We start from the raw sequence: 12,925 nt of genomic DNA on the forward strand, positions 1-12,925 counted from the left end.
AAGCTCTGGGGAGGAGCAAAAAATGAGAGGTTCAGTGCATGGGAGGAGGCTGCCCGGGAGTGGGCTGGGGTTGGGATGTGGGGTCCAGGGTGCAGGTAGGGCATAGGAGTGTGCTTGAAGTGTGGGATCTGGGTGGGAGATAATGCGCAGGAGTGGGGTGGGAGTGAGAGTGCAGGGTCTGGGTGGGACATAGGGTGCAAAATCTGGGCAGAAGAGTAGGTGCAGGAGGGGATGGATGTACGTATGTGGAGTCTTGGTGGGAGAGGGCAGGGGATTTTGACACCTATCTGGTGCAGCTCTAAGGGGGTGCACATGGCTCTGTTTGGCTCTACATGTGGCAGTGAAGCGCTGCTTGCCTGCACCTCCTGGAGCCACTCCTAATGGCCACAATTCAGCCAATGGCAAAAATGGGTGAGTGGTGTTGTCAAGATACACTTCCTTGTAGTCCCCGAGCCATTTCCTCCCCCTTTCCAGGCACTGACTACAGGCCAGTTGGGACCCCAGATTGCTTGGATAAGGCTTATAAGGCTTGGGGCTCTGCTCCCCACAGTGGGGAGCACAGGCTGGTGTTTCAGCCACCGTGCCCCACCCATGTGGCTGGTACACCAGTGCTGGCTCATGCCCATGCCAGGGGGGTGGAGAGAGCCCCAAGCCTTGTGGGTGAGATCCAGTGAAGCCATGAACCAGATCCAGACTGCAGATTATAGTTTCCCCACCCTGGTTAAAAATTTGTTTTAAAAATATTTCATTAGTGTGTTTCTGAAGATTGTAAAATCATGTCTCTAATCATACCCCCCTGCTAGCTGTTGTCAGGGGAAGAGGCATTATTGCAACAGTACTGCATTGGGCCCCGTAAAGCCTGAGGAGGGCCCTGCGCACAGGCCAGGGTCTGCCTTGCAGGGATCTTACTTTTGCCTGCTGTCAGGGTTCCTGCAATGTTGCATGTGAGCAAGCTGAAGTGACAGATGCTTCAAGTGCTCTACCAAGTGCTCCAAAATGGATTCCTTGATGATCCCCTCCATTATTTTCCCAGGGACTGAGGTAAGTTTGATTGATATAAAGTTCCTGGGATTGTCCTTCTTTCCTTTTTTAAAGATGGGCACTACATTTGCTTTTTTGCAGTCATGTGGGTTCTCTCCCAATCTCCAAGAGTCTTCAAAGATAATGGCCAAAGGTTCAGCAATGACATTTGCCAGTTCCCTCAGTACCCTTGGGTGCATTAAATCCAGATCCATGGATTTCCGTACATTTAGTTTTTCTAGATAGCTCAGAACTTGTTCCTTCCCCACAGATGACTGCCCACCACCTTCCCATGCTGCATTGTCTAGGACTGTAGTGTGGGAGTTGACTTAGTCTGTGAAGACTGAGGCAAAAAAAGTGTTGAGTACTTCAGCTTTTCTTACATCATCTGTCACTAGGTTACCTCTATCATCCAGTAATGGCCCCACACCTTCTCTAATAACTTGTTTATCTTTAATATGCCTGTAGAAACCCTCCTTATTACTCTTCACATCCCTTGCCAGCTGCAGTTTTAATTGTGCTTTTGCTTTCCTGATTACTCCCCGGCATTCTCCAGCCATATGTTTATACTCTTCGTTAGTCAACTGTCCATGTTTCCATTTCTTGTATGCATCCTTTTTGAGTTTAAGCTGACCAAGGATTTCCCTCTTAAGCCAAGCTGGTTGCCTACCATGTTTGCATTTCTTACTACGCAGTGGAATGGTTTGTTCCTGTGCCTTCAGTAAGACTTCTTTAAAATACTACCAGTTCTCTTGAACTCTCTTCCCCTTCATCTTTGTTTCCCACAGGATCCTGCTCATCAGTTCTGTCAGGGAGTCAAAGTCTGCTCTTTTGAAATCAAGGCTCTGTATGTTACTGCTCACCCTTCTTCCTTTTGTCCAGATCCTGAAATCTATGATCTCATGGTCACTGCAGCCCAGGTTTGCACCCACTTTTATTTTTCCTACTAGTTCTTCTCTGTTTGTGAGCTGCAGGTCAAGTTGCGCATGGCCCCGGTTGGTTCCTTCAGCACTTGTACCAAGAAATTATCCCCAACATTCTCCAAAAACTTCCTGGATTGTCTGTGTGCTGATGTCTGGACGATTAAAGTCTCCCATGAGAACCAGGGCCTGTGATTTGGAAGCTTCACTTAGCTGACTGAAGAAATCCTCATCTACCTCATCTCCCTTATCTTACAGTCTATAGCAGACACCAACTACAACATCACCTCTGTTACTTCTGCCTCTAAGCTTAATCCAGAGACACTCAACTGGATTTTTTTCCTTCCTTATAATGGAGCTTTGACCAGTCATACTGCTCCCTCCAGTGGAGCACAGCTCTTCCGCCTTTTCTACACTGTCTGTCCTTCCTAAACAGTTTATAACCTTCCATGACTGTGCTCCAGTTAGGTGAATCGTCCCACCAAGTCTCCCTTATTCCATCACCTCATACTTCTTTGTCTGTGCCAGGGCGTCTAGGCCGTGTCTACACTAGCCCCAAACTTCGAAATGGCCACTTCGAAGTTTACTAATGAAGTGATGAAATGCATATTCAGCGCCTCACTAGCATGTGGGCAGCCGCGGCACTTCGAAATTGACGCGCCTCGCCGCCGCGTGGCTCATCCCAACGGGGCTCCTTTTCGAAAGGACCCTGCCTACTTCGAAGTCCCCTTATTCCCATCTGCTCATGAACTGGATGCGATACTCCAGATGTGGCCTCAGTAGTGCCAAATAGAGGGGAATAATAACTTCTCTAGATCTGCTGAAAATGCTTCTCCTCCTGCACCCCAAAATGCCCTTAGTCTTCTTGGCTACAAGGGCAAATTGTTGACTCATATCCAGCCTCTCATCCAGTGTAATCCCCAGGTCCTTTTCTGCTGCACTGCTACTAAAACCAGTGAGTCTCTAGCCTGTAACAGTGCTTGGGATTCTTCCAACCCAAATGACTTCCTCCCCTACCCCACCTGCTGCTGCTGCTGCTGCTGCATCCCCATGGCTTTGATTGTTTCTGCCCTCCTGGCTCTTCCCCATTGTGGATGCCTGGTCTGTTGCTCCCCATCCCTGCCATGGCTTCCATGCCCCTTCCTTCTCGGCTTGTCAGAGACCCAAAATCTGGCTCACCACTAAATGACCGATCCAGGCCATGGCACTTAGATTTTTCCAGATGCTTTTAGGTGAGCAGCAGCCCTGGGTGCAAAGAGCAGTTCTTCCTGGCTCCAACTGCAGCTACAGCTTTTCCCACCTCTGCTGGCAGAAAATGGTTACTAAAGTTACTTTCAGCACAGCTGGGTGGACACTTGCAGCATCCCTTTTTTACCAGGCATTCCACTGAAAATCTGACACCTTGCAACTCTATTGCCACTGATGTTATTTATTAGCAGGCCTTATGGGCATGGCACATTGCAAGAGTTTTCCTTAAAGAGCCCATGGAAAGCAACAATGTGCAATAGAGAGAGTGAGAGAAAAAAGCAGTTTCTTCAAAACAAAGTATAATTTATTTGCTAAAACATTCACATCACTCAGAGAAATTGATTTAAAATAGCAGATCTCTTTTCGTGCTGTCTTACCTATACTTGACATTCTTATTTGAGGAGCGTTCCCATGGGTGCTCCACCTAGATGTTAAAGTACTGATACACCCCAGGTTGGAGATGTACAGTTGCACTTCCCTTGGTAGGCAGTGGGAAAACAGTGACCGATATGCATTGAGTGTGACAGCTACAGTGCATGCACATCCCACCAACTCCTCAGTTCCTTCTCAGATGCCATTGGCACTGGTTGGAACCCACATTGTTCCCTTGAATTAATGTTTCCTTACAGTTGGTTCACTAGCTTTAATAGTTATTGTTATAGTTTAGTTTGTTAGTGTTCTTGTTATCCTATAGTTTTGAGAAAAAAAAGTCTTCAAAATTTATTGTTCAGCATGATGCCTGGATCACCAGGATTTAAAAGCGTTGGTGTCCCCTCTTCTCCTGAGGCCCAACTTACAGTTTGCCAACTGCAAATCCCTCACTCCCACTGGGTGTCTCTAGGTTCAGCTGCCTGAAAATGGCTCCGCCTCTCCTTCTTTGTAGGGGCCTTTTAGCAGACCAGTGTCTTTTGATGTTGAGATTCTTAGTCTAATAAAACAATCACATTTCCAGGTTGTAGCTAAAATGTCTCTCTTCGTACTTATATACATAAAGATTACCCAGTCTAGTGGTAATGCTTTTCTGTCTTACTTTTCTAACTACCCCTCTTGATCTAACTATGCATTCAGATAAAGTAGTATTACCCAGCGTGGCAGGGCCCTATTGGGAGACCATGGAGGGGGCGGACACAGCCTGCCCATGACTAAAAGGCCCCACTCAGAAAGAGGGGGGACCCACTAAAAACACATGACCCCAAATGAATTTGGGGGACAACTAAAAAGAGAACAGGGACGGGAGCGGGGCTCAAAGGTTCAAAACAAGGCAGCCAGAGGGGGACACCAAGCAGAGAACCCCGGACAGCACCCACCACTCGCAAAGGCTTCGAGGGAATCAGTGGATGCCGCCCAGAGGAACTCTGCCCGGATTCGTGAGCAGAGGGCAGAGCGAAAATAGGCCCCACAGTCGCAGGTCTTCCCCTCAGCTAGCCTCATCTCCCTGGTGTTATAGATGGCTACTTTATCCATCGCCAGGAGGAAGGTGACGAGGTGGTCCCATGACTTAGTGGGGCCACGGATGGGGTGTGCCAGGATCACTAGGTGTGGGGAGAAGTGCAGCCAGAACCGCAGCAGGAGGTTCTGGAGGAGCTGGAAGAGGGGCTGCAACCTGGTGCACTCAGCATAGATGTGCACCAGGGTCTCCCTCATGGTGCAAAAGGAACAGGTGTCTGGGAGCGGGGTGAACCATGCCAGGTAGACGCCTGTGCTCACAGCCCCATGGAGCATCCTCCAACCGATGTCCCTGGTGGGCCACGGAACCAAGATGGAATAGAGTCTGGCCCACCGGGGCTCTCCACCCTCGGATGGTGGCAGAAGGCCCCGCCATTTATGATCGGGCTGAGAAGTGAGGGTGGGGAAATGGAGCATGTGAAGCACGAGCGTGTACAGATAACGCCTAGATGCGGTTTGGAAGGGGACTGGCTGCAAGGTGTGCGGTTGGCTGGAATGGTGAGTGGGAGTGGGGTTGGGAAGCTCACGGGCCTGGGGGCCCACGGAGAGACTGGGAGGGCCAGGAGTTAGAGGGGGGCAGGGTGCACCCTCTCGCAGGATCCGACCAAGGTAAACATGAGCAGTGGGCGGCAAGGCAGCCTTCACCTCCTTGAGTACACGAGGGCGAGAGCGTAGGGTGGAGCTCCCCATGCATCGAGCGAGCGCCGGGGCCTCCATCCAGTCTCCCTGGTCGTAGTCCAGGAGGTCTCTGACCGTGGTGATTCTACCCAGGACCAACCTCCGGTGCACCGCGGGGGACTCCGCCACCTGCAAGTGTGGCAGGGCCAGGGGGAAGGAAGCCCAAACAAGCAGAAGGGCCAGCAGGGCAATCAGAGACAGCTGGGTGGGAGATGGCTCAGCCTAATTAAAGCCAGCTGGCCCCAATGACTGGGCCAACGAGAGGCCTTTAAAAAAACCTCCACAGTGGGAGAAAGTGAGAGGTGAGCAGAGAGACACAAGGAGACAGGAGAGCAGCAGGAACACTGGAGATCACAGAGGGAGAGCAGGAGTTTCTACAAGATCAAGAAGGTACCAGGGGGAATTGTCTGGGGAAGTGGCCCAGGGAGGAGAATTGCTGCACCAAGGGCTAAGGGAGTCAGCTCCCCTCAATGGCAGCTGCATGGGGTCCCTGGGCTGGAACCTGGCATGAGTGGGCAGGGGCCAGATTTCCCCCAGACCACCCCTCACCCCAGCGAGGGCAATAGGGCCCTTAAGGGGGTCCTAAAGGACTGACCAGAGGACAGAGGCCCAGGAATTGGACTGACTTTGTCACACCAGATAAACTGACATTCATATGATAATTATAAAAAGTAATGCAAATATTTTCCAATTCCCCACATATATGGAATGGTAATTGCCAGAATCATTCATCCTTCCTTTTTAATTTTTGGTTCTGTATTTGTTTTTCACCAATCTTCTGGCAACACACATTGTTTGACAAGTTATATAAATTTGTTTCCATTTAATGTTTTTTCTGGTTGTCTCCATGCCAACTAGTGAAATGTTTAATTTCTCCTGACTGGATAATGTAATGTGGCTTTGTTGGGGGAAGGGGTCTTCTTTTATTGTAGCCCATTGATCCATGGCAGACCAAACACTTAACTCGCCTGCCCAGAAAGCACAGAGAGTTCTTGTGGTGGCCTGTGGCTGGCCGCCAGCTGGCATTCCTGTGGTGGACAGAGGCTGGCCCTAGCTGGGGTTCCCACCTGCGGTCTCCATGCACTACTGGTGGGGATCTCCACCCCAGCTGGCTCTGAGCCATTGGGCTGTCCTTGACTGAGGTTCCCACAGCTGCCAATGGGGTTCTGCACCCCAGATGGCTGTCAGCTGCAGGGCTGCTCCTGGCCAGGGTTCTTGCAGGTGCTGGCAGTGCTGCCCCCAGACAAAGTTCCCATGGCTGTTGGTGAGGCTGCCCCCAGCTGGAGTGCCCACGGCTGCCAGTGGGGCTCTGTGCCTCAGCCAGCTCTCAGGCGCAGGGCTCAGGGTTCCCATGGCTGCTGGCAGGGCTGGCCCCAGATGAGGTTCCCACAGCTGCTGGTGGGGCTGTGCACCCCAACCAGCTCTCAGCCTTGGGGCTACCTGGATTCTCTCACCTCCACCTTGAAATTGCAGAGCCAGTAACTGCTTTTTTTCTAGGGCTGTCAATTAACAGCTATCACCTGCCATTAACCCATTAGAATTTTTAATGCATTAAATCTGTGCTGAGTTAATGGCAGGCATTAATGCATGTTAATTGACAGCTCTACCATTTTTATAAAATTATTTCTTCAGATCTTTGTTGTGCATGTTTTTCCTGTTTAGTTCTAGCATATGTAATATTAAACAAGACAAGGTTTTTAAAAAATCTGTTAAATTGTATTTTACCCCATTGTGCCAGTCTTTGTTGACACTAGAAAAAACAGCTACAAGTCTTGTGGCACTTTGTAGACTAACTGATATTTTGGAGTATAAGCTTTCATAGGCAAAGACCTGCTTCATCAGAAAAAAACATTGCTAGAAAAAACTCTCCCTACTGTATGTTGAAATTGAACCAAATTTAAAAGCAGATGTATGTCCTTTGGAAGCCAAAGGCTGTTACTTGTTATCTTTCTCTACAGACTGTAGACTTAAGTTAGCTTTAAAATTGGACTGTAGTTTATGATAATTAGAGGATCCTTTAATTACAAAATGTATATCTTCTGTGCATTTTTAAATCTTAATTTTATCAGGCCAATTTTGATGAACTCTGGAGGAAATTTATCACTTATTCATCAGGTGAACAGCTGTTTGGATTACCTGTCACAGACTATGAAGTGTTACATAAAATCAGGTAATAGAAAATTGAGCTATCTTCAAGAACATATCAAGTATTTTAGAATTGAATTAAGTATTCTAGAAGTGACTTGAACAAAGGTGCTTATCTCATCATTTCTGACAGGCTGTGTGTGTTATAAAAGAGCAGGGTTCCTGCAACTCTTAGCAGAGGGAGGAGAATGAACTGAGGGATCTGAAGTCAGATGAAGACAAGCGGTGGTCTGGAATTAGAATGGAGTTGGAGCTTCAGAGTTATGTCTGACTGGATGCTTTGTCCAGGGAATAGTATTGACTGAAAGGGAAAACTACAATTGGGCTCTAAAGTGGTACTGACTGGTGCCAGAAAATGGTGTTTCAGCTAGGGAATAAGGAATGACCAGGGTCTGGAACCAGGCATCAGACACTGGCTGGGAATGCAGAGATGGAGACAGGCTGAGGGCTTGTCTACACTAGCCCCCTCCTTCAAAGGGGACATGTAAACAAGCCCACTCAGTGAATAGCAGTGAGGTGCTGCGCTGCATGTGCAGCACCTCATTAGCATAATTCCTGCTGCGCGAACTTCAAAGTACTGACAAGTAGTCTAGCCACAAGAACTTCGAAGTACCCATATTCGTGCTACTTCAAAGTTCCCTCACTCCCAAAAGTGGCTGTGCTTGGTTTGAATTCTTCATTTCTGTTCTTGTTCTGTATATGCCATCTGTAGTATTTGTTCTGTTAATTGTGCTTTCAGAAGAACAATTGTAGATATCAACAACAACTTCTCTGACTAGTTTCCCTGTGAGTGCTCCACTGTATGTGTAGTTATCCCAGATCAGAGATGTTAAATAGCAATGTGCATTCAGCCTTCACCTGCTCTCTACCTGTCTTGTGTTCACCGCAAGCCTGTCTAGTGTTGTGTGGGTGAACCACCCTCAGATTTTAAAGAAATGGAACAGAGATAAAGCCATGAGTAGAGTCCATTAGACAATTAATTTTTAACTATGTTTCTAGTTTATAGAGTAGTAACTAGTTTCTATTTAATTTTTTCTGACTTCCTTTCCCTTTTTTCCAATGTAAAAATATTCCTTTTTTCCAGATTCAGAAAGTTATATGCTTACACTTATTGATTTTTATTAACTTTTTCTGATGGTGAGTATATTCTGAAAATGCGCATACCAAGGTCCCCTGAGTTTAAACACTGTCTCCTCTGTAGAGAGATGCTTTCTGTCAGCAAAGGCATACATGCATCATTCACTGCTTAGAGATTCATATACCATGTAAGTATACTTTCTGTCAACAATTGAAGATGGAGCAAGAAAGAGCTGTAAATTGAAGATCCGACTTCTGATGATGGAGAGTTCTCTGAAACAAGCTTCTAACCTTAGTCCTGGGCCTCTCTCAGAGCAACAATCCATGATATGACATCAATAGTGGCTGTGGGACGTTAAACTCCCATGGCATCAAAAAGGAAATCTAGTGGTTCTTTTCACAAAAGCGCAGAAAAGAGAGCTGCAGTTTCTCAGACTGAATAATTGACTGGGAGAAAGAAACCCCTGGCAAAGTAAGTTACCTTGGAACTGACAGAGCTGTAGTACAATACCCAGGGGGCATTAGACTCCTCACATACCAGTACCAACACTAAAACCAGAGGGGCACAGCTCGGTGAAATTGGTACCATCTGACAGGAGAAGGGGTAGAGATCACCATACACAATATCTCTGCTAAAATGATAACTGTGAAGACAAGGAAAACCATAGTACTGAGCATCTTAATTAGAGAGTTCTCCTCAGCTACCACTGACTCCCTTAACATTGATTGTCCATTCCAGACAAACATCACAGGTCCCAGTCGAATTTTTTCAGCTATAGGGGTCTGGTGACAGAAGGGCTTTTTGCTGGCAGGGGCTCATCCACAGGGCGTCTCTACTGCCGGCACCTCCCTCTACCAAGACCGAGCTCTCACACGGATATGCTAATGAGCAGCCATTTGCAGTTTTGAGGTTGTTATTGGCATGGACCTGCCATGAAAGCCACACCATGTAAACCCAGCCTAAAAGACCAAAATATGCTTGTTCTTCACCATAGCACAAGCTCACTTCCTAACTTACCTATGAGGTACAAAAGTGATGGGACAAAGACTCCAGACCCACAGTCCCCCAAAATCATAAATTGTAAGGGGTGAGACTGTGGGTGTGTAGTTCAGGTATTATTATGCCTGCTGACAAGGGTGAGACAGGGCACCGGGAGACAAGACTCTGTGGCTTCAAAGTTATGGAACACATGCTTTTTGGAAACTAGCCCCAATAAGCACTGCATTGCTTGCATTTTGGACTTCTGGTCTTCTGCTTTGTGTCTGTGTATTAAGAACCAGAGAAGAGGTGGAGGGAAAGGTTACTAACAGCAAACACAGTTTGGATTACCCTTGAAGAAATAGGGAAGTTGAAACATAAGTGTCTATCGTGCATCTTCCACTCATCCTCATCAGAGTATATTGTATTCCTGATCAGAAAGGTCCAGGTAGACTCAGACAAGGTCATCTGACAAATACTGGCTATAATAAATCCCAAAAGGGGAGACAGAAATATTATATCTCCTCTTTTGACATGGAGTTTTTATTTTCTCATCCATGCCCGAGTTTCCTTCTTGAATAGGCTGTAAACATATGTGGCACCTGGCACCATGCTAAATCAACAACATACAACATGGACTGGTAATAGCTACCCTTATTTGTCAGGAAGTCATATTCATTAGCAACCTAACATTCTTTGTGTCCCTATGGGTGCTCTACTGTAGCTGTATGTGTGCCCTGCACCTCTAATTGGAGATTTTTGGTAGCAGTGTCCGTTGAACCTGTGCCTGTGCTCTCCATCCCTTGTGGTCTGCATCCAGACTATCTAACACTGCAGTAGCAAAAAGCCGTCCCTTCCTTCTCAACTGTGTTTGGCCTCACATGAAGAAAGCATAGCAAATAGTCTCAGAGGGGTAGACACATTGGTTGGTAGCTTTGCAAAAAACAAGCAATCCTATAGCATCTTAAAGGCTGTGTCTAGACTAGCTCCCAACTTCGAAGGGGGATGGTAATTAGGGTGTCAGGAGATTATTAATGAAGTGCTGTGGCACATATGCAGCACTTCATTAGGCTAAATCTCCCCCGCTGCAACTTTCAAGTGTGAAACTTAGAAGTGCTGGCTTGGTTGTAGCCGTGGGTACTTCAAAGTGTCTGCGCTACTCTGAGGTCTCTTTACTCCTCAAAATTTTGGAGTACTTCCTCATTTTGGATTGGTAATCATCAGGCCCTTATAGTGAAATATTGTAATATCAGTTATGAAAACCTAAATGCCTTTAAGAAACATCAAAGAAAACAGTTCCAATTCATCACTGCTGAGAGACAGCTTCTGGCAAGGGCAGCGCAACAGTGTACATTAGATGCTGGAGACTAGGCTGCCTGTTCCATATCCATGGTAGTAGTGATTAGGAGAGCTTCCTGCATTCACATTTCCAGTCTCCCCATAGAAGACCAAATGACCCTGGAGGGCCTTCCATTTGAATTATCCTAATCCTTGCCCTCCTTATAGGTGGTTCCTCAGGTTCATTTTTGGTCATGATCATTTTCACTACAGGGTACTTCCATTTGGCCTGCCATCTGCACATCCTAGCAGTGATAAGAGTCAACTTCATAGTTCAGGAATCAAGACGTATACCTTTATCTAAATGATTGTCTTACTCAAGGTACGATTCTTTGACACCCTAGTGGTCATGAAAAAGACGATAGATATAGTCACAAAATTGGGACTACAACTGAACACTCAGACATTGACTCTGACTCCTGTACACCATCTGGAAGAGCTTGTCTAACGCTTGCCCCCAACTTCAAAGGGGCATGTTAATCGGGGCGATGGGAGATTACTAATGAAGTGCTGCAGTGAATATGCAGCACTTCATTAGGCTAATTCTCCCTTGTATCAACTTTGAAGCATCAAAATTTTGAGGAGTAAAGACACTTCAGCGTAGGCCAAGCTACAAAGTTGTTGCGGGGGAGAAGTAGCCTAATGAAGTGCTGCATATTCACTGAAGCATTTCATTAGTAATCTCCCATCACCCTGGTTAAGATTCCCCCTTTGAAATTGGGGGCAAGTGTAGACCCAGACAAACTTATAGGAGTCTGCCTATCTCGATGTGGTGATGGACAAAACTTCCCCCTTTTACACAGGTTCAACACCTTAATTGTCTTCATCAATACCATTTAGGCCAACCCTCACATCTTGGCTAGGAATAGCCTTCAGCTACTTGGGCACAGGGAGGCAGGCATCTTTGCAATAAGTCACAGAGCCCTTCACATGCATTGCTTTCATGTTTAAACCAGTATACTCACCAAAAGGACACAGATTGAACAAACTGCTGTCAACAGTCAAAGACTCTCGAGTGATTAAAAGATCCTCACTTTCTGCACAAGGTTCCCCTTCACAAAACCACTTCCAACTTCGAAACTGACAACAGGCACATCTTTACTGCGCTTGGGCACTCATCTAGACACTCGCACAGTTTAGGGAAAAAAGTCACCCACAGAATCAATGCTCTGTAACAATCTGTCAGAGCTCAGAGTGGTCTGGAACACTTGTACACATTTCCTACCGCTGATCAATGGCAAACATAAAAGTCATGAAAGAAAACATAGCATGAATATTCTACATAACCTGACAAAGGTGTGAGATCACCATCCCTTTTCACAGAAGCAGTGAATCTGTGGAATGTGGCATTTGTCATAGCATCATTATATCCATAGTCTATTTGCTGTCTGTATAGAATACCTCAGTGGACACTCTTGGCAACCCTTGTTGTTCATTTTTCCATCTACTTACAACATTTGTTGTTGGGTTTTTTTTCCCCTTTCTTTTCTATTCTCTGCTGTCACTTGTTGACTTCTGACTCTATTTCATACTCCTGTACTCTAATATAGATTGACTACAGACCTCTCTTCTGAGGGAGATAAGCACCAGATACATTCAGCGTTATTTTGCCTGTATGCTTCAAATAAGCTATGTTGACATAATACCACCTAGAGGCTGCATGGTTCAATACAGCTTAGCATTCCATTATACAAGTGGCTTTTGAATGGCTTCATTTATCAGGGAAGCAAGAGGATAATCTTGATGTTGCAGGGTGACTAGAGTGACCTCCACATCATTAATATACACATGCAGCAAATAGTCCTTTTTCCATTAATTTAAATAGTGTTGAGTTTCAAAATATCCAAGCATCATGCATCCTTCCAGACCATCTTACATTTATGTTTGTAAATCTGCTATGTTGGCCAACCAGCCCTTGGAACACCATGGATAAATACCCATACCTTTGTTTGCTAATACTGAGTCCTGGTGTGGAAGGACAAATAATAAGCCCATCAGTCGAATCAATTACCTTAATACAGTTTGAGAACCCCATTGCATGCAAGATCATCAGTAATTTCTTGGGCTATGTTTA

At 46.2% G+C, this 12,925-nt stretch overlaps 1 protein-coding gene across 1 annotated transcript in view; it reads left to right on the forward strand.

The window, feature by feature from the left end:
- The window catches only part of DNAH8 (dynein axonemal heavy chain 8), a 548,480-nt gene that overhangs the window by 253,156 nt on the left and 282,399 nt on the right, over positions 1 to 12,925 (forward strand). The window contains exon 33 of the mRNA XM_074989796.1: positions 7,382 to 7,482. Coding sequence (XP_074845897.1) covers positions 7,382 to 7,482 — 101 coding nt within the window. The remainder of the gene's footprint in view (positions 1 to 7,381; positions 7,483 to 12,925) is intronic.

The sequence above is a fragment of the Carettochelys insculpta genome, chromosome 3, assembly GCF_033958435.1.
Source record: "Carettochelys insculpta isolate YL-2023 chromosome 3, ASM3395843v1, whole genome shotgun sequence".
Taxonomy (NCBI): Eukaryota; Metazoa; Chordata; order Testudines; family Carettochelyidae; genus Carettochelys; species Carettochelys insculpta.